The sequence below is a fragment of the Bombina bombina genome, chromosome 4 (genome assembly GCF_027579735.1).
Source record: "Bombina bombina isolate aBomBom1 chromosome 4, aBomBom1.pri, whole genome shotgun sequence".
NCBI lineage: Eukaryota > Metazoa > Chordata > Amphibia > Anura > Bombinatoridae > Bombina > Bombina bombina.
The window spans coordinates 1153281820-1153304556 of record NC_069502.1 but is presented as its reverse complement, the minus strand read 5'-3'; the positions used below and the strand labels follow the sequence as shown (position 1 = coordinate 1153304556).

At 40.1% G+C, this 22737-nt stretch overlaps 1 protein-coding gene across 2 annotated transcripts in view; it reads left to right on the top strand.

Moving 5' to 3' along the window:
• TP53BP2 (tumor protein p53 binding protein 2) overlaps positions 1-19767 on the top strand; it is a 174031-nt gene extending 154264 nt beyond the window's left edge. For both annotated transcript variants that reach the window (XM_053712593.1, XM_053712592.1), the window contains 5 exons: positions 6476-6613; positions 7018-7151; positions 8635-8801; positions 11685-11884; positions 19156-19767. In XM_053712593.1, coding sequence (XP_053568568.1) covers positions 6476-6613; positions 7018-7151; positions 8635-8801; positions 11685-11884; positions 19156-19197 — 681 coding nt within the window. In that variant the 3' untranslated portion in view covers positions 19198-19767. The remainder of the gene's footprint in view (positions 1-6475; positions 6614-7017; positions 7152-8634; positions 8802-11684; positions 11885-19155) is intronic.
• The last annotated feature ends 2970 nt before the right edge of the window (positions 19768-22737 follow it).

Below are 22737 nucleotides of genomic sequence, written 5' to 3'. Positions count from 1 at the left end.
TTTGCAGACTTTAAAACACTTTTGGGGTTTAATTTCGGCCTGGCACTTATTTGGACACCTAAATCTAGTCAGATAGGCCCCTCCACTCTGGAATGAAGAGGGAGGAGGCCTCATTTTCAGGCCTCAATTGCGCAGTTGATTTTGCCTAGGCAGTCCATGCAGCTTCATGTGGGGCATCAGAAAGGACTCCAGAGAGGCTTATTTCCTACTAAAATAATCCCTAAGAAAGGTAAAGACTACAGGGGAAGCTGGGATGTTCTGTATGTCCAAAGGCCAAGGTGGTTCCCCCATTAAATTTATGTGTGCAGTGTGCCATAGCGTCCAACCAGCTTAAGGACAGTACAATCACACTTAAAAATATAGCCCAAGATGATTCTTTAGCTGAAGGTAGTGAAGATAGCTTGCTTTCCTCTCCTTCCGTGTCAACACTAGCTATGCCCGCGCAGGCGATGCCCAGTACATCTAGCGCACCAATTGCGATTACTATGCAACAATTAGCATTTTTTATCCAAACTGCCAGCCTTTCTTAGGAAGCGTGATTGCTCAGTTTTAAACACAGACAATGAGCAAGCAGACGCAGAGGATAATTTATCTGTAGTGCCCTCACATCAAGCTGACTTGGCGGTGAGGGAGGGCCTGTCTGAGGGAGAAATTTCTGACAGGAAAAGTTTCTCAGCAGGCAGAGCCTGATACCATAACATTTAAATTTAAGCTAGAACACCTCCGCGCCCTACTTAAGGAGGTCCTAGCTGCACTTGATGATTGTGATCCTTTGGTGATCCCAGAAAAATTGTGTAAAATGGGCAATTTCCTAGAGGTCCCAGTACACACTGATGCGTTTGCGATACCTAAGATGGCGGATATAGTGACTAGGGAGATGGGAGAAGCCAGGTGTTCCTTTTGTTCCCCCTCCTATATTTAAGAAAATGTTCCTCATTGTTGACCCCAGAAGGGACGCATGGCAGACGGTCCCTAAGGTAGAGGGAGCAGTTTCAACGTTAGCTAAGCGCACAACTATTCCAATAGAGGACAGTTGCGCTTTCAAAGATCCTATGGATAAAAAATTAGAAGGCTTGCTTAATAAAATTTTTGTTCAGCAAGGTTTCCTTCTTCAACCAATTTCGTGCATTATTCCTGTCACCACGGCGGCGTCTTTTTGGTTCGATGAACTAGAAAATTCGCTCCAGAAGGAGACTCCATATGATGAAGTCATGGACAGAATTCACGCACTGAAGTTGGCTAATTCCTTTATTTTAGATGCCGCTTTTCAATTAGCTAAATTAGCGGCGAAAAATTCAGGTTTTGCAATAGTGGCGCGCAGGGTGCTTTGGCTAAAATCTTGGTCGGCGGATGTGTCGTCCAAAACAAAATTGCTTACTATTCCTTTCAAGGGTAAGACCCTATTTGGGCCAGAATTGAAAGAGATTATTTCAGACATCACTGGGGGAAAGGACCATGCCCTTCCACAGGATAGACCTTTCAAAGCAAAAATTAAGTCTAATTTTCGTTCCTTTCGCAATTTCAGGAACGGACCGGCTCCTAGCTCTACAGCCTCTAGACAAGAGGGTAACACTTCTCAGCCCAAACCAGCATGGAAACCATTGCAAGGCTGGAACAAGGGGAAACAGGCCAAGAAGCCTGCTGCTGCTACCAAATCAGCATGAAAGGATAGCCCCTGATCCGGGACCGGATCTGTTAGGTGGCAGACTCTCTCTCTTTGCTCAGGCTTGGGCAAGAGATGTCCTAGACCCCTGGGCTTTAGAGATTGTCTCTCAGGGGTATCTCCTAGAATTCAAGGACCTTCCTCCAAAGGGAAGTTTTCACATGTCTCGCTTGTCTTTAGACCAGACAAAGAGACGGGCATTCTTACATTGCGTAGAAGACCTTTTAAAAATGGGAGTGATACACCCAGTTCCAAAAGCAGAACAAGGACTGGGTTTTTACTCAAACCTGTTTGTAGTTCCCAAAAAGGAGGGAACGTTCAGGCCAATTCTGGACTTAAAGATCCTAAACAAATTCCTCAGAGTTCCATCATTCAAAATGGAAACAATTCGAACAATTTTACCAATGATCCAGGAGGGTCAATACATGACTACCGTGGACCCAAAGGATGCATACCTGCATATTCCGATCCACAAAGTTCACCAAGAATTTTTACAAAGGTGTTAGGATCCCTTCTAGCAGTGCTAAGGCCAAGGGGCATTGCGGTAGCACCTTACCTAGACGACATCTTAATTCAGGCGTCGTCCTTCCACAAAGCGAAGGCTCATACGGATATTGTTCTAGCCTTTCTAAGGTCTAACGGGTGGAAGGTGAACGTAGAAAAAAGTTCTCTGTCCCCGGTCGCAAGGGTTCCCTTCCTGGGAACAATAATAGACTGGGTAGAAATGAAAATCTTTCTGACGGAAGTCAGGAAGTCAAAACTTTCAAATGCTTGTCGAGTTCTTCATGCCATTCCTCAGCCTTCTGTGGCTCAGTGCATGGAGGTAATCGGTCTAATGGTTGCGGCAATGGACATAGTCCCTTTTGCCAGAATTCATCTAAGACCATTGCAACTGTGCATGCTCAAGCAGTTGAATGGGGATTATGCAGATTTGTCTCCCCAGATACAAATGGACCAGAAAACCAGGTGGTTGTCTCAGGATCACCTGTCTCAGGGAATGAGTTTCCGCAGACCAGAGTGGATCATTGTCACGACCGACGCCAGTCTCTTAGGATGGGGCGCGGTCTGGGACTCCCTAAAAGCTCAGGGTCTATGGTCTCGGGAAGAATCTCTTCTCCCTATAAACATTTTGGAACTGAGAGCGATATTCAATGCGCTCCTGGCTTGGCCTCAACTAGCGGAGGCCAAATTCATAAGATTTCAGTCGGACATCATGACGACTGTAGCGTACATCAATCATCAGGGAGGAACAAAGAGTTCCCTGGCGATGAGAGAAGTATCCAAGATCATCAAATGGGCGGAGGATCACTCCTGCCATCTATCTGCAATTCACATCCCAGGAGTAGACAACTGGGAGGCGGATTATCTGAGTCGTCAGACTTTCCATCCGGGGGAGTGGGAACTTAACCCGGAGGTTTTTGCCCAGTTAACTCAACTATGGGGCATTCCAGATCTGGATCTGATGGCGTCACGTCAGAACTCCAAGGTTCCACGCTACGGGTCCAGGTCCAGGGATCCCAAGGCGACATTGGTAGATGCCTTAGTGGCGCCTTGGTCGTTCAATCTATTCTCCCCAGGCTAGTAGCCAGGATCAAACAGGAGAAGGCTTCGGTAATTCTAATAGCTCCTGCGTGGCCACGCAGGACTTGGTATGCAGACCTGGTGAATATGTCATCGGCTCCACCATGGAAGCTACCTTTGAGACAGGACCTTCTAGTACAAGGTCCATTCGAACATCCAAACCTAGTTTCTCTGCAACTGACTGCTTGGAGATTGAACGCTTGATTCTATCTAAGCGTGGGTTTTCGGAATCAGTTATAGATACTCTGGTTCAGGCTAGAAAGCCTGTAACCAGGAGAATTTACCATAAGATATGGCAAAAATATCTCTATTGGTGCGAATCCAAGGGTTACTCATGGAGTAAAATTAGGATTCCAAGGATTCTTTCCTTTCTCCAAGAGGGATTGGAGAAAGGTCTGTTAGCTAGTTCTTTAAAAGGACAGATATCTGCTCTGTCTGTCTTGTTGCACAAACGTCTGGCAGCCGTGCCAGATGTTCAGGCGTTCGTACAGGCGTTAGTCAGAATCAAGCCTGTCTACAGACCTGTGACTCCTCCATGGAGTCTAAATTTAGTTCTTTCAGTTCTTCATGAGGTTCCGTTTGAACCTTTACTTTCCATAGATATTAAGTTACTATCTTGGAAAGTTTTGTTTTTGGTTGTTATCTCTTCTGCTAGAAGAGTTTCTGAATTGTCTGCTTTGCAGTGTAATTCACCCTATCTGGTGTTTCATACAGATAAGGTAGTTTTACGTACCTAGCCTGGTTTTCTTCCAATAGGAATATTAACGAGGAAATAGTTGTTCCTTCTCTGTGTCCTAATCCAGTTTCTAAAAAGGAACGTTTGTTACACAATCTAGATGTGGTTCGTGCAGCAACAAAGGATTTCAGACAGACATCTTCTTTGTTTGTTGTCTATTCTGGTAAGAGAAGAGGTCAGAAAGCTACTGCTACCTCTCTTTCCTTCTGGCTAAAAAGCATCATCCGATTGGCTTATGAGACTGCTGGACGGCAGCCTCCTGAACGAATGGGCTTTCAAGAACGAGGCTTCTGTTGAACAGATCTGTATGGCAGCGACTTGGTCTTCACTGCATACATTTGCAAAATTTTACAAATTCGATACTTTTGCTTCTTCGGAGGCTATTTTTGGGAGAAAGGTTTTCCAAGCAGTGGTGCCTTCCGTTTAGGTTACCTGACTTGTTCCCTCCCTTCATCAGTGTCCTAAAGCTTTGGTATTGGTTCCCACAAGTAAGGATGAAGCCGTGGACCGGACACACCAATGTAGGAGAAAACAGAATTTATGTTTACCTGATAAATTTCTTTCTCCTACGGTGTGTCCGGTCCACGTCCCGCCCTGGCATTTAGTCAGGTTTAAAATTTTTATTTTTTTGTACACTACAGTCACCACTGCACCCTATGGTTCTCCTTTTTCTCCTAACCGTCGGTCGAATGACTGGGGGCGGAGCCAGAGGGGGAGCTATATGGACAGCTCTGCTGTGTGTTCTCTTTGCCACTTCCTGTAGGGAATGAGAATATCCCACAAGTAAGGATGAAGCCGTGGACCGGACACACCGTAAGAGAGAGAAATTTATCAGGTAAACATAAATTCTGTTTTTGCTGTAAAATACCACTGAAAATGTGTGCTTATTTAGCGCAATGGAATCAGTTGGTGCTCTACAAATAACTGATGGTGATAATAATTTCACTCAACCCAGAGCGGCTAGAGTTAATTTTTTTTATGAATTAGTGTTTACCTGTCTTTCACAATCTCCTCAAACAAGTTGGTTTTATCAGTGTTGCTACTGAAGACCAGCAAAATCATTTGTTTTTTTTCTTGGCAAATGCAGTGTCTTTATGAATTAGAATTTTTTTGTGATTCACCAATAAAAGTTAGAGGCAAAGAACACCATGTACGTTAGATTTTTCTGTATTCTTGCAACAAATTAACATACCAGTTGAATACCTTTAAAACCTTGTTTACTGCAATATTTTTTCAATGGCAAACTTCCCTGACCACTTGCCTTATTTGTAGCGGCCCCAGAGGCAGAACTTTTCTTCACTTTCTGCGATGAGATTTTTTTAGTGAAAATTTTTCTGCAGGTCATTTTTAAATACAATTTAAATTAGACAGTTACACTAAGGCACCAGTTCAACTGCAATGTGTTGGTTAACATAAGAATAAAGCAATTTTTAGTGCTTTATAATATAATTGCATCGCAAATTAGCTGCATACAAAATAAGACATTTTAAAATGTCTCTTGAATAAATCTGTTTCCTTTTCTCTTGGTCTAACATAGAAATGTAGTAATAAAAAGATGCAATGCTCATACTAACGTCTTACATTCAGAATAAACAGCTTTGCAGACTGGGAAAGGCTAGTGGGCGGGTTTGAAAAAATCTCTAAAAAGCTAGTCAACAAGCAATGTGCTGCTGGTTTGCATTGCTACTGCATATTTGACTGCTCAGTTCAAACAGCATTTTGCTCTGGATGCACTATGATGAGGAAAACTTACACACTGCAACCAGAGCACAGCTCTGTTTGAAGAGAACTGTCTAATGTGGAGAAGCACTAAAAAGTTCAAGCGCTAACAGTTCCTGCATGTGTCCTGTTCTTTCTGCAGACATGCTGCATTTTCTGCGATGACATCTCAGATCACTGTATGTTCTGCCTTGGGGGTAGCGGCCAATCCAGACTTGTCACTGGAGTAGACACAGATAGCCACAGTCATAATGTTACTAAAATATCCATTGGTTTTCAGTATTTTATTAGGGACATACTGTATATGTGCATGGCTTCGGCTTGTGAATTCTGCAACGTGCACTTTTAATTCTCAGAGTAGAAAAAAAGTATGTTTTCAGATTTAAAGAACAGGAAAAGTAGTCACCATAAATAATGAACTGTTTTGCAAATATTTTGTATTATGCCTAATAAATCCTTTTTATATTATAATCTAGGTATGGGCATTCAGAGTTTTCGGAAGGTGGCCGCTTGCAGCGTTTTGGCTCTTTTTGAAAGCCAGATATCTTATTGTGAAAGTGCAACACACTAAGATCTGGATTTGCGCAGAAATACAGCTCCAAAAAGAGCCTAACGTCCCAAGTGGATGCCGTATCCAGAAACTCAGAATGCACATGTCTATTATAATCTCATTTGTTTCATATCCCTTTTAGTTTTGATTTGACTTGTTATGGTTTTGTATCTGAAAACATAAGATGCTGGTTTGCAGTTGTTTTAAAGAAAATCACTTTTTACAGGATAAGAGGACCAATCTCAGGAAGAATGGGTCTGAGCGCATTGGTCATGGAATGCGAGTGAAATTTAATCCTTTGGCATTGCTTTTGGATTCTTCTCTTGAAGGAGAGTTTGACCTTGTACAAAGAATAATATATGAAGTAAGTATTGATGATTTATATAATCTGTCATTTTATGTTCTCCATGAAGTTAATATAAAAGTTGAATGTCTATGGCTGGGTATGTGTAGATATTCTATGGTAAAGTCTTCTGAAACCGAAGCAGAAATATCGGAACATTCTGTCAAGCGTTTGAAAACCTTTTTGAAGATGTTAAAAGTTGCGGCACTCGGCTGCAGAGGCTTCTATTTTTAATGCAAAATTGTTCTATCATTCTCTATTCTGATAATTTTTATTGGAACGTTGGCCCCTCCACCCATCTGTATGCAATTAACAAGATATTACTAGGATGGTTAGCTATTTGCAAACATGCTGTTGTAAATGTTTTGATTGCAACTGGCAGTGGCTGAATAAAACCTAATCAAGCACTCCTTTATCATCCTTAGGTGGAAGATCCCAGTCAGCCCAATGACGAGGGCATCACAGCTCTTCACAATGCAGTATGTGCTGGTCACACAGAGATTGTAAAGTTCCTGGTACAGTTTGGAGTGAATGTAAATGCAGCTGACAGTGATGGCTGGTATGTGACACGTAATCCTCAATCTGAATTAGACATTTGTTAGGTCTACAGCTACTGAGAAAAACAAGCAGGCAGTCTCTTTACTAGTGAGCATTTATTATAACTAGACTCACAAATTAGGATTTTGTTCCTCCTAAATCGACGTGTCACTGCTGCAGTTCAAACCTGTCTGCACTACCTGTATTAACACAGAACAGGGAAATAGGGTGTGTGTTTATAACTAGCATGTCCTGCATAGTCACTACAGAAGCTGGCTGAGGACAATACAATAAAGAGTTTCCAGCACACATGTATAAGTAGGTTTAAAGCTGACAGTGACATATAGGGGTCACTGTATATCCTCTACCCCTGTAATTCAGGGAGTAGGCAATTGAGTCCTATGTTAAAAGTCCAAGACTTAAATGTAGCTTGTTAATAAATACACATTTATTTGGTTATGCTAAACTTGAAAACACTCAAGAATATTTTGTGCGTAGCACATATGCTATTTACAAATAACACACTTTGTCCTGTCTAAGATTTTTACTTATTTTCCAAAAAATAATCACTTCCTCTGAGTACTGTTTTTTTGTATAATATGAATTGGAAAGTTCTACGTATTTTGGCGAGAATTCATGTAGAAATAGAGGATAGTGAACTATGGATTTGTGTTGCATTGTTTGCCTGACACACACTACAGAAATTGTCTACACATCTGAAGACCGTGCCCATCTTGCTTAGTAAACTTATACTCCAGCTTCTCTCCATATGTAACCTGGAGTTGTCTCTCTTGCTATTAAAGGGACATTGAACACTAAATAAATCATTGATAGGCTAATATTTTCTCTGAATACATTATCCTGAGAATAAGATATAAATATATATTTTTAAAATAACAGTTTTTTTAAATATTGAAGCAATAAGGGTAACATTCTAAGTTCCATCAAGCAGTGGGCGCTGCAATATTGTAACTTAGGTTTCTTTTTCTGCTAAGGCCAATTAGAGACGGTTATAAATTACTTACTAGAGTGTGCAACCAATAACTGTGTGGATTACAGCTGTGTCTGCACTTCCACTTTTCACAGGAATTTGGGAAGCCAACAATAAACATAATTAAATTTCAGCAAAAGGGAACAAAATAAATAATGAAAGTATATTGCAAAGTTGTTTTACTACATACAATTCAAATTTTTATATTAATATCTCGGTGTTTAATGTCCCTTTTTAATGGTTTAATAGACTACATAAGGAACAGCTGAGATTGGGTGGGTATGAAGGACGATTATCAGTTCAGTTGTCTATATCTTTTATAAAATGTGTAAATATGGCAGAGCTTACTATGAGGCGTTAAACACACTGTATTGCATGTAAAAATATTTTAGCAAGCACTCTTATACAGTTAAAGGGTTAAACTATGTCATAGTAGTTTTTTGTTAAAATAAGGGTTATTGTTTGTACCCATAATCAACAGCTCTTAACATTCTCTGTTCTTTGTGCTCTATAGGACACCGTTACACTGCGCTGCATCCTGTAACAATGTACAAGTGTGTAAATTCCTGGTAGAGTCTGGAGCTGCTGTGTTTGCCATGACGTACAGTGACAGACAGACAGCAGCAGATAAATGTGAAGAGATGGAGGAGGGCTATAGCCAGTGCTCTCAGTTTTTGTATGGTATGTTCTTAAGTCGTGCTAATACTTTATGCACTTTTAGAATCCCTTTTAGGGCTTTGTAGATATACACGTTTTCGCCAGACCTATATATGTGTTTATCTTTAAAGCTATCAGTGATGAATAGTTAAGTTAGTAAAAAAAAATGTTATGGAAACTGATATAATCTGATAAAAGTGCAATGACCTCTGTTTTTAAGGAGAATTGCCCTTTGTTAATACATAATCACAAAAGCAAATGGGTTCTGGGACAACATGACTCCTTCTAAAGTGCATGTGTTTCAGAAAAGATGTGGCGTTGTCCTTGAAAGGTTTTTGTGATGTTTTGCTCACGCATTAAGTGCAGGTGAGCTTCTGTAAAGCTTATAAACATTGCAGCACCACAGGTTTTTTTTATTGTGTAAAATCTGATAATCTGAGGCATTTCATACTGATGCCGCACTGTTGCTTCTTCATGAAAGTAAAAGAGCTTTAGGAGGTTGGTTGTTGGCCTTCATGTAACTAGATAAATCTTCCAGAAATGTGTATCATGTTAGATTTGCCAACATATTTGGGAATTTAGTACAATTAAAATAACAAAAAGAAAAAAAAAAGATGATTTGGGGAGTTTAAAATTATAAACTTTTTTGTTTGTGTGTTAGGAAATCTGCACTTTTTTTTTTAAAATAGTTTGTGTTTATGGTCATGGGTTGTCTTTAATCCTTCTGTTTATTATCTATATTAGTAGTTCATTATAAGTGTTATGCAATTGCAGCTAAATACATACTGTACTAGGACAGTATTATTATAAAACAACTTTGAGGTGTGGCGCAGGTGGAGGAAATGTTTAGAAGTGAGGTTAGTTCATGAGAACTGAGAGATGGGCCTATAATTACTGCATGGTAAGATAATTAAATGGAAGTGCAAAAAAAGAAAATGCGCCAATATATTAGAGCATTGTGTCTGCATATTATATTTTCAAATGAGATTGCACCTTTCTGACCGCATTTGATAGGGAATGTACCTTTGTGCATGCTAAGTCCAAACACGGTCACAATAGTGTCTTTTTAACAGTTCTTGTATCTATACTATTGAACTCACAAATGCACCATCCTCTTTAGAAGTTTAATAATGTAGACGCAAGCACTATAAAATGCACTGTTGTGACCGTGTTTGGACTTTGCATGCATAGAGATTTTAAAACATGGCCACAAAGGTGCAATCTTGTTTAAACGTCTTCTTTGCAGATACGGTGTTGCGAGGGATCAGGTTAGAGTTTCAGTGCTGTTAAAATCCAGTATAAGAAGATTGTGCTCAGTATGCCATCATTACAAATGGCTTACAGATGGTTTAGCAGTAGTGAGGATGGATTTGGATTGCAATAGATTCCTTTTGAACTCATGATTGCTCAATTCTGTTTTAAATGACAGTTATGAAGATGCTAGTACTCTTAGTGACAAACACGATGTGTGTATGAGTGCGACTTAGAATCAAAGATTAACAGAAAGAGATTGCTACATGCCATTTGTAGATGTTGGGTTCCTGATCTCACTTTCTCTGTAGATCCCCTTAGCTGTACAGGATATCACGTACACAAGACATATCTAAATTAACCTATACGTATATAAGTTTTTTTCCTGGCTGCTGAAGAAGTTCTTTTTAATATAGATGAATAGAGCTTTAATGAATAAATACCACGTATGCTAATACCTCTAAAATGTCTCCCATGGCCATTTCAGTGACTGTTTCCAAATAGTCTAAAAATACTTGCAAAATGTCTTTTGGGGCTTTATCAAATTCCTAGAAGGGTAAAATTTGAAAAGGCAAAACTAGTCTCAAAAAAGTGTTGAAAAGTATTTTGAAGTTAAAAAGGCCTCAGCTGATGGATTGTGATCAACACCACAGTTGGTCAGCTCCAGAGAAGAAATGCACTGGTGAGCACATCTGGTGAGCCAGTGACGTGTGTGTTTAGCCACCGATCACCAGCTAGTTCCCTATAGTGCACTGCTGCTCCTAAACCTATCTATCTATACTTTTTAACAAAAGATACCAAGAGAATGCAGTAAATGTTATAATAGATGCATACTGAAAAGTATATAAACTCATGCTATATCTGAACTATACAGGATTCATTTTGAGTCCCTTAAAACCTTTTTAGGTGGCATGGGGCAGTAAAAACATTATATTGAAAATGTAAACTCTTGCAAACAATAGTGGTATTGGCCAAAGTTTGTGCTCCTTATTGTCTTGGTTAATTCTTGTACAATTCATATAATTATTTAAAAGTGTAGTAATGTGCATTTAAACAGAGCTACTAGCATGATTATTTTGCTGTCACTACTATATGGGATTTTTTTATTAAGCTTTTGACAATACAAATAAAGGTTCAGCTGACCTAGTGAAAAACAATATGGCAGTTGTTATTAAAACGTCCTGGTACTTTTGAGATTAAAGGTCAAAAGTCCATAATTGCTAATGTCAGCAGTTGTTTTTGGTTTTACTACAAGTTTGCAATTTCGATCCATAGATACTACTCCAGTACAGTCTTATGAAGGTAGGGATATTCACAATGTTAAGCATGTACAGTACAGATTATATTGCCGGATATCATAAAACCAGTTAATCTGAGATGATAAAATGTGCCCTTAAAGGGATATGAAACCCAATTTTTTTTTCTTTAATGATTCAGATAGAGCATGCAATTTTAAGCAACTTTCTAATTTACTCCTGTTATCAATTTTACTTTGTTCTCATAGTATTTTTGGTTCAGCACATGGGTAGCGCTTGCTTATTGGTGGCTAAATGTAGCCATTTAATTATAATTAATTGTTTTTAACTTTTGGCACATTGTCTAATGAACCTACTTTATTTTTTTTTTTTAATTTAATTTGTATTCTCCATTTCACAGGTGTGCAGGAGAAGATGGGTATAATGAATAGGGGAGTGATTTATGCTCTGTGGGACTATGTAGCAGAGAGTGAAGATGAGCTGTCCTTAAAGGAAGGAGACTGCATGACCATTATACGCAGAGAAGACGAAGATGAAATTGATTGGTGGTGGGCTCGCTTACATGATAAGGAAGGATATGTGCCACGCAACCTTCTTGGGGTATGTGCACCTTTCCAAAAAGTTGCAGCTTTTTATGTTTTTAAAAATTAAATCCATAGGGACACATTACTGATGTAATAAGAACAACTCCCACAGCTCTGATGGGGAACTTTTAGTAACACTCTGCAAGCTTAAATTAAAATAGGAAAGAAAAAGTATTTTTTAGTATGACATGGAGAGTCCACAACGTCATTCCAATTACTAGTGGAATATTCAACTCCTGGCCAGCAGGAGGTGGCAAAGAGCACCCCAGCAAAGCTGTTAAGTGTAACTTCCCTTACCCAAAATCCCCAGTCATTCTCTTTGCCTCTGTCAATGGAGGTTGTGCGAAGATGGTGTCTGAAGGTATTTAATCCTTTTATGGGTACTTTTCCCTGCAAGCAAGGATTGTGGTCTAGCTGTGTCCATGTCAATCTGTTTAGTAAGAGTGGTGGTGGCTTTTAGCAGTTAAAAGGTGACGAAGTAGTCTTTGCTTTACTTTTAACACTTTGCTACCCTGTTGTAGAAAGCCAGAGTTGGTTGCTCTGTTCTTTCCTTTTCCTACAGGTCCATGACAGGGAGTGGAGTACCTGTCACACCTTTGTAGCAGTTAACTGTCCTGCTGCTGGATCTATGTTGCCTTCTAGCTACTGAAGGACAGCAGCACTTAAGAGGTTAATCCTCATGTGGATCCTTTGGCAACATAGTAATCCTTTCTACTTAAAGTGAATGTAAAGTTTGATGAATGTGTGTCCGGTTTTTAAAAATCCTATTTAAAACAGGGGCTCTTTCATTCATCAAACTTTACATTTCACTCGTTTTGTTAAAATACTTACCTTTTTATTCTTGAAAGCTGCTCCAGCGCTTCCCCCACCCTTCACAAGTCTCTTCAGATGTAAAAAATGACGAATCTGGCTGCCTCCAATCACGGCTTGGCCTCAGGCAATGTTTGCTCTGGGGGAGAAGCCGTGATTGGAGGAAGCCGGATTTGTCATTGCTGACGTATGAAGAGGCTGGCGGTGGAAGCGCTGGAGCAGCTTTCAAGAATAAAAGGTGAATATTTTAACAAAACGAGTGAAATGTAAAGTTTGATGAATGAAAGTGCAACTGTTTTTAATAGGATTTTTAAAAACCAGGCACACATTCGTCAAACTTTACATTCACTTTAAGGATTCATATTGTGGACAGATGTGTTTGGACATTTTATGTGTTCCTAAATAATAGAAGGCTATCATCACAGTATGAAATCTGAGAGACTGGGCTAAGGGATTTTCCTTTATTTAATGCAGAACAATTGGGAAAAACGGTTTACATTTCAGCAGTTTTTATTTACAGCAGTGGGACTTCAGAGTACTTATTGAGATTATAGGCTTTTTTCAGCCGTTTTTTCATAGCCGTTTTTTCTTTTTCGCTCACTTTTTTTGGTTGCGCAGTAATTTCAGACCCGCTTATGTGACGCCCGTACTTCCGGTATATCGGAGCGGAGCTTGTGAAGCAATCTGCGTAGCGGGTCTGTGTTGGCTTTGCAGCTTCTCTTTTAGACATCTATTACTAGAGGACTGAATTTCTACTGGAGAGTATCACTCCCAACTACTAGTGTGGGTTCAATCTGTCCGGTAGGAGCCTCAGGCAATCTGAGGGTGTTTCTGACCTTACTTTATTTTTGCCTCTGTTATAAAAGTATAAACAGTTTTTATTTTGAATAACTTTATATTTAATAACTTTATATTTTTTCTTATTTGCTTAGAGTTATATTCTGTTATCATGGATAACTGGCTACTATGTTTAGAAGCTCAAATTGTCTTGCCAATGCAATTTTTGTTCCTCCTGCTTAGCAAAGACTTTAAAATTTAAAGACAAATTACTCCCTTCTGAGCCTAGTCTCTCTCAGGATAATGCTGTACGTGACATGCCTCAGCTTTCTCCTCAAACGTCCCAAGCCTTAATGGTGTCTCATACTGTGCCTTCTGTATCCTCTCAACCCGGGGGTGTTTATTTACCTGGGGATTTTGCCGCTCAGTTTACTTCTGCAGTATCAGTGGCTTTGTCAGCTTTTCCTTCTTCGGGTAAGCGTAAGAGGAAATCTAAGTATTTGTCTGCTAGTAAGGTTTCTGACCCTTTTTACTCTGCGCTGGTCAACCTTTCTCATTTGTCTGATGAAGAAAATACTTCAGTAGCTTCTGAAGGTGAGATTTTAGACTGACAGTATGGGGGGGAAATCATCTGAATCTGAAGAAGTTAATTTCCGTTTCAAGCTTGAACAACTCCGGTTACTACTGAAGGAGGTTCTAGCTACTTTGGATGACTCTGAAACTTTGGTTGTGGTCAACCCCTCAAAGTCTTCCAAACTTGATAGAGTATATGATTCTCCAACTTCTGAGGATATTTTTCCTGTCCCTAAAAAGATGTCAGAAATTATAGCTCAGGAATGGGATAAGCCAGGGATTCTGTTCTCCCCTTCTCCTGTTTTTAAAAAGATGTTTCCTGTTGCTAACTCCATTCGTGACTCATGGCGTACTGTGCCTAAAGTAGAAGGAGCTATTTCTACTCGCTAAAATAACTACCATTCCCATAGAGGATAGTTGTTCTTTTAAGGATCCAATGGATAATAAGCTAGAGGCTTACTTAAAAAAGTTGTACATCCATCAAGGACTACAGTGGCAACCTGCTGTGAGTATTGCCACAGTTGCGGGAGCCGCATCCTGTTGGTGCGATGCCTTGTCTAATCTTATTTCAGAAGATACTACGGTAGAGGAGATCCAGGATAGAATCAACTGGCCAATACCTTTATCTGTGATGCCAACATGCAGGTAATCAGACTTGGAGCTAAAATGTCTAGCTTCACTGTTAGCTCACAGAGCTCTGTGGTTAAATCTTGGTCGGCTGATCTCTTCAAAGGCCAAGCTTTTGGCTTTGCCTTATAAGGGTAAAACTCTATTTGGGCCTGGTCTGGCGGAAATCATTTCAGAGATTACGGGTGGAAAGGGATCTTTCTTACCTCAGGACAAGAAGAATAGACCTAAGGGTCGCCAGACTTCTAATTTGCGTTCTTTTTTGCAACTTTAAAAGTCAGAGGTCTTCCTCCTCTTCTTCCAAACCAGACCAATCCAGGTCCTCTTGGAAATCTAGCAAGCCTTGGAATAAGGGAAAGCATAACAAGAAACCCTCCGCTGACTCTAAATCAGCATGAAGGGTCTGCCCCGATCCGATTTTGGATCAAGTGGGGGGGCAGACTTTCTCATTTCCAACAGTCTTGGATACGCGATGTCACAGATCCATGGGCTGTGGACATAGTATCCCAGGGTTACAAACCAGGATTCAAGTCTTGCCCTCCGTGGGGCAGATTTCTCCTGTCAAGACTATCCTCAAACCAGGTAAAGAGGGAGGCCTTCTTAAAGGGGCAGTCTACACCAGAATTGTTATTGTTTTAAAAGATAGATAATCCCTTTTTTACCCATTCCCTAGTTTTGCATAACCAACACAGTTCTATTTATATATTTTTTACCTCTGTGATTATCTTGGATCTAAGCCTCTGCAGACTGCCCCTTTATTTCAGTTCTTTTGACAGACTTGCAGTTTAGCCAATCAGTGATGGCTCCCAGGTAACTTCACGTGCACGAGCACAGTGTTATCTATAAGAAAAACATGAACTAACACCCTCTAGTGGTGAAAAACCTGTTAAAATGCATTCTTAAGAGGCGGCCTTCAAGGTCTAAGAAATTAGCATATGAACCTCCTAGGTTAAGCTTTCAACTAAGAATACTTAGAGAATAAAGAAAAATTGGTGATAAAAGTAAATTGGAAAATTGTTTAAAATTACATGCCCTATCTGAATCATGAAAGTTTTTTTTGGACTAGACTGTCCCTTTAAATTGCGTAAATGACCTATCCTCCCTGGGAGTTATTGTACCAATCCCTCTCGAGGAACAAGGTCTAGGATTCTATTCAAATCTATTTTTAGTTCCCAAAAAGGAGGGAACTTTTCGTTACATCCTAGATCTAAAGTGCCTCAACAAATTCCTCAGAGTTCTGTCTTTCAAGATGGAAACTATTGGTTCCATTCTTCCATTGGTTCAGGAGGGTCAGTTCATGATGACCATAGACCTAAAGGATGCCTACTTACACGTTCCCATTCACAGGAATCATTGCCAGTTTCTAAGATTTGCCTTTCTAGACAAGCATTTGCAGTTTATTGCACTTCCGTTTGGTCTTGCCACAGCTCCCAGAATATTCACAAAGGTTCTGGGAGCTCTATTGGCAGTGTTTAGATCTCAAGGAATTGCGGTGGCGCCTTATCTAGACAACATCTCGGTTCAGGCGTCATCTTTTCAACTAGCAAAATCTCATACAGAGATGTTGTCTTTTTCTATGTTCCCACGGGTGGAAGGGAAATCTGCACAAGAGTTCTCTGGTTCCAGCTACAAGAGAGATTTTACTAGGGACAATCATAGATTCTCTGTCCATGAAGATTTTCCTGACTGAGGTCAGAAAATCCAAACTTCTTGCTGCTTGTCTTTCCCTTCAGTCTGCTTTTCGTCCATCAGTGGCTCAATGCATGGAGGTGATGGTCTGATGGTGGCTTCCATGGACATCATCCCTTTTGCTCGATTCCATCTGCGACTGCTGCAGCTTTGCATGCTCCATCAATGGAACGGAGACCATTCAGATTTACCGCAGAGGATAAATCTGGACTCCCTAACGAGACTCTCTCTCGTGGTGGATTTCACAGGAAAATCTGTTTTGGGGCACTTGCTTCCTGAGACCTTCCTGGGTGATTGTGACTACAGACACCAGCCTGTCAGGCTGGGGAGCAGTTTGGGGCTCTCTAAAAGCTCAGGGCCTGTGGACTTGAGAGGGGTCTTCTCTCCCCATAAAAATCTTGGAGTTGAGAGAAATCTTCAATGCCTTGGTAACTTGGCCTCAATTATCTTTAGTCCGGTTTATCAGATTCCGATTGGACAACATCACCTCCAGGGAGGAACTCTGAGTTCCTTGGCTATGAAGGAGGTGACTCGCATTCTGCAGTGGGCGGAAGCTCACGATTGTCTCCTATCTGCCATCCACATTCCAGGAGCGGACAATTGGGAGACCGATTTTCTGAGCAGACAGACTTTTTATCCAGGGGAGTGGGCTCTCCATCCAGAAGTGTTCTCTCAGATAACCTTCAAGTGAGGGGTTCCAGAGTTGGATCTGATAGCGTCTTGTCAAAACGCCATGGTTCCAAGGTATGGTTCAAGGTCAAGAGATCCTCAGGCCGCACTGATAGATGCTCTAGCGGTTCCTTGGACCTTCTCGCTGGCATACCCGTTTCCTCCGTTTGCTCTCCTTCCACAAGTAATTGCTTGTATCAAACAGGAGAGAGCATTGTTAATTCTAATAACTCCTGCATGGCCTCGCAGGATCTGTTGAGGATGTCATCTCTACCTCCTTGGAGGTAACCTCTGAGGAGGGTATTGCATAAAAATCTCTATTTTTATGCAATACCCTCCAGTAGTGCCTGCTCTTCTCTTCCACGTATTGTTATACTTTGTGGCATGATTCATCCACTGCTACGGCACTCCGTGGAAATAGGAGGTGTTTGGATTACCTTGTGCTAGCTTGTCTACTTCCGCTATCGGGGAGAGGAGGATCGGAAGTTGCTTGGACACGAGTTCTCAACGTCTTTTGCATAACCTGGATGTTGTGCATGCTCTAAAGTTTTATCTTCAAGCTACTAAAGATTTTTGACAATCTTCTGCCCTATTTGTTGTTTTCTCTTGAAAGCGTAAGGGTCAGAAGGCCACTTCTACTACTCTGTCTCTATGGTTGAGAAGTTTGATTTGTTTGGCTTATGAGACTGCTGCATCCTGAGAGAATTACGGCTCATTCCACTAGGGCTGTATCCTCGTCTTGGGCTTTCAAAAATGCAAGACGTCAACATGGTTTTCTCTGCATACTTTTTCCAAATTCTACACATTGTAGGCTGAGGCATACTTTGGGAGAAAAGGTTCTTCAAGCAGTGGTGCCTTCTGTTAAGGTCCTCCTGCCTTATTCTCCCTCCCTGTTCATTCCGTGTCCTCTAGCTTGGTTATTGGTTCCCACTAGTTATTGGAATGATGTTGTGGACTCCCCATGTCATAGGAAAGAAAACCAAATGTATGCTTACCTGATAAATTTATTTCCGGCTATGGAGAGTCCACGACACCGCCCTCTTTTTCATATAATTCGGCAGTTTTTTTTTTTATAAACCTCAGGCACCTTTACACCCTTGTGTGTGTTCTTTTTCCATTTTCCTTTGGCTGAATGACTGGGATTATGGGTAAGGAAAGTTACACTTAACAGCTTTGCTGGGGTGGTCTTTGCCTCCTCCTGCTGGCCAGGAGTTGAATATCCCACTAGTAATTGGAATGACGTTGTGGACTCTCCATGTCTGGAAAGAAAGAAATTTATCAGGTAAGCATACATTTTTATTTTTTTTATTATTCATAATTTTATTTTTAGTATATAATAAAAAATCTAATCAGAAAATGCCATCTTATTGATACACAAAAATAGGTTGTCCTTTTTAAGGGTACATGAAACCCAATTTTTTTCTTTCATGATTCAGAGAGTATACGGTTTTAAACAACTTCGAAATTATAAAATTTTCGTTTCTCTTGGTATCCTTTGTTGAAAAGCAAGGAGATAAGCTCAGGAGCGTGCATATGTCTGCAGCACTATATTGTTTTTTGCAACAGCAATAGATGGCAGCAGTGCTTCCTGTGATGTAGTGCTCAAAACATGTGCATACTACCTACCTAGGTATTTCTTTAACTAAGAATACCATGAGAAAAAAGCAAATTTTATATTAAAAGTAAAATGTAATATAAAAAATGGTATGCTCTACCTGAATTGCAAAAGAAAAATGTTAGGAAGTTGAATAACATAGAGAACTGATAATAAAATAGACATGAAACCCAACACTTGGGGGCCGCAAATCAATATCTAAGAAGCCTAAAGAGCCACATATAAATTTATAGTGATTAAACACATACATCATAATATATTTCCTTGGTTGCCCACTAACCAGAAGCCCCCAAAGCTTACTTTTTTAGTTTCACTTTTTCCTAGGACTAGAAAAACGATGGCACATATTCTTGCTTCTTTCAGTGGCCAGAAAAACTAGTCCAGAGGGCTGCATGTCGCCAGTTGGCCATCCCTGTTATGAATGATCAATATATTCCTTCAAGCACCTTAACACCCAGAAAAGTATTTAAATTATAAACATTCATTGTTTTGTCTAAACTTCTTCTTTTTTTCCCATTTAATTTCAGCTCTACCCAAGGATTAAACCAAGACAAAGAACCTTGGCTTAAAACTTTCATGGGATAGACCGTAAAGTATTAATTTTAGGAATGGGTCTAACAATTTCACCAGACAAATCAAGTTATCATTGTAACTTGGAAGCAATAAAGTCTGCGTCTTTTTTCACATGAAGGATTGCAGCAGACATAATGGTGGAATGCTGCCGCAAGCATTGTATGTGTTTAACACAAACCTATGGATCTGCCCACGTACAGGATTCACCTAGATGGTCCTGTATGAAGAGATGTGTCCACTATTAGGTCTCTTCTGAGAAACTGTATGCTTGACTTTATCATATTTTATTTGAATGTACTTTTGTAGAAGAAATGAAGAGCTGTGGTCATTCCTTTAATGATCCCTTGTATGGACAGAACACTTGTTAATGATGAACAACTAAGCTGATGTTTCTATTTTTTTTTCTAAAACATTGTAACCATGTGGTTCAACAATGTAGGCTTAGATATTTGCAAGAAAAAAAAGTTGTTTTTATATTTATTATGTCTTATTTTCAGAAAATGTAGCACAGATATACTTTATAGGCCTTTACATGATGTAAATATAATAAAAAATAAAAAAATCAAGCTGTGATATGTTTTTATATTTTCTTTGTATTACTTTTGGGGGCTTTTGTCTAGCTCATTGAGATCTGCAGTGTTATTGCTCACAGGAATCAAACTTGACCGTGATTGATTTATGTGAATTCCTTCAGTTTAGTCTAATACAATGTATGAAATCAAGAAGCATATCTAGAAAGCACTATGCAAAACTGTTTGTTTCACTTTCCCAAACTCAACACACAATTTTGTTATGCTGATCTTTAAAGTGATGGTAAACATTACATGTTTTATAATCCATTCCGGAATCTAAGCAATATTTTACAGGGATTTAAATTGATCACTTCTAATGAAGATGCTGTGTAATTTACTTATTAATCTACCTGTGCCATTCTAATACCCAGCGCTTTGGCCTCCCACTTAATTTTCTGTGAGCTAATGGCTTGAACAGTTGTTTTTTTTTTTTCTTTTTAAAGACACGATGAGTCCACGGATTTCATCCTTGTGGGATTACACCTCCTGGTCAGCAGGAGGAGGCGAAGAGCACCACAGCAGAGCTGTATATATATAGCTCCTCCCTTCCCTCCCACTCCAGTCATCCTCTTTGCCTGTGTTAGTAAGATAGGAGATGGCAAAGTGAGGTGTTAGTAAAGATTTTCAATCAAGAGTTTATTATTTTTAAAGTAGTGCCAGAGAGTGCTAGTTTGTTCTAGGGTGTAGCCTAGTCCAGATCAGTCTCTACAGTAGAGCATTTGGTGGCTTTAAAGCAATGGAAACTTGTGGGACATAACTCTCACTGCGCCTCCCATACTGATGCTGCCCTGCTTGTAAAGTCTGAGTGAAGAGAAAAACTCAGTACTTTTTATTTCCACAGGCCAATGTGAGGAGAAAATTTGGACCTCGCAAGCTGGGTGGGATGCCTTTGCTGTCGGGCAGAATGAGGTAAGTGCTGACTTTATTTCTGGTGGTAAAGCATCTCAGAAAAAGGCCTGGGCACTTTGTTATTTTTCTATACCTCATTGAAATACATGGAAGTTTCTCCTAGCCTATTAGGAGACTTAAGGCAGCTAGGACACTGAGGTTTACATGTGTCTCATCTCCAGGTGGTCTCATATATAATATTAAAACAGACCGGGAGATTTTATATTGAGCTTTAATGTTATGTAATATTCATGCTCACAGTAATTCAGTATGTTGTGCATTGAAACGCAGTATGTTGTGAATTATTGCACAGAGAACTGTTGGTCATAATTGTGTGTGCATATTGTGCGTTTTCTACTTGTCACCCGGTGCCTATATTTAAAGGGACAGTATACTGTAAAATAGTTTTTCCCTTAATGTGTTTACAATTGCTTTTTTTACCAACTGCAGAGTAAAAAATGTATGAAAATGAGCTTTTTAAGGTTTATTTCTGTATATTAAAGCTCTGATTTTGTGTTTTGAAGCCACAGCCTAATAAAATAGGTTGAGCGTGTAGGTATAATCAGATCTCATTACTGTATCACATTGTGCACATATACCTGCTTCTTTATCTTATATCTGTCCTTAAAACAATCACCAATACTTTGAGAGAACAATGGAAAATCAACATTTTATTACCTTATCTCTGCTTTATCACACTGGGAGTGTAATTTCTTCTGCTGGCTGTGTTGACAAAGCTTATCTATAGCTGGTACGCGCGGCCACAAACTTTCAGAATAGGTGGGGATACCACATGCTAAATTAACAATTTCAAATGCCAATATAAGGGTAAAGGAGCTACTTGTAAACAATTTAATACACTCCAGCAGGTAAAGTGGATAATTGGGAACAAATTAAAGGGGAGAAATTTTTTGAGTAAACTGTCCCTTTAAAGCAGAGTGCCCGGGAGATTGCACAGAGATCAGTTTGTCACAAGTCTTCTCTGGATGAGGTGGCTGTTTAACACGAGTAACAGCGACATACACTTTTCTTCTTTGCCCCCGGCGCCTATACTTAAACAATGGCGACCAGGAGTTGGATTATGTAACACCCACGAAGGGCGGAGCTCGTCGAAAGGTGCTGTGTATGTGCGCTCTTCTCTTTTGAGCCTCCGGTCTATGCTGCAGCTGCTGTGTCAGGTTATCTCTGATGACAGCCAGGTTGTTAGTAATGCAACACTCAAATGTTCTTCAAGCAGTGGCATAAGCAGTATTATACATATTGCTACATATCTTTGCTCCCAAAGGCGTTGTTTAACTAATCTCACAGCCGACAGGGAGGTTTATTTTATTGCGCATGAAAAGTGTTATATATGTCTCGCTTCTTACTGCTTATATTAACACATATAACAGCCGACAGGGAGGTTTATTTTATTACGCATGAAATGTGTTTTACATGTCTCGCTCCCTACGGCTTAAAGATGGCAGCCGACAGGGAGATTTCCTTGTAGGTGTTATATGACTTGTTCACCGTTCCCAACAGCTTGTATTACATTGCGAGCTGACTAGGGGGATTTATTTATTTTTCATCCATGTCTGAGGGTGGTTCTCCCGACGGCTCCATTTGTCTCAAATTAGCAGCCCGGGAGATTTAACTTGATGCGCCCACGATGGGCGGAGCTAAGGTTCGCACCATTGTTTGCGCGCCTTTTGTACAAATTACTTCAATGGTCGAGAACTGCCTTCTCTGCTGTATTATAGCATATAGTTGAGAGGCTTTGCGCACTTTATGTGAGAGTGTCTTTCAGTGAACTGGATGTTTTTCTCTGCTGCGTTAAGGCATATAGCAGAGAAGCTTCACAGGCACGCAGTATGTAAGAGGTGTTATAACTAATCCGTATGCATGTTATCTGTCAGTGCCCCATCCAATTACAGGCAGACTCCTATAGGCTAAGTTGCAGTCTGGGGATCCTGTGTTATACGCCAAATATAGCAGTACATTTATTTTTTGATACTACATGGTGATGATAGATGAATTTGGAGTACCTTCACCTTTTTGGTTAATGTGCCATTTCAAGTCACAGTGCTACTCTGGTCG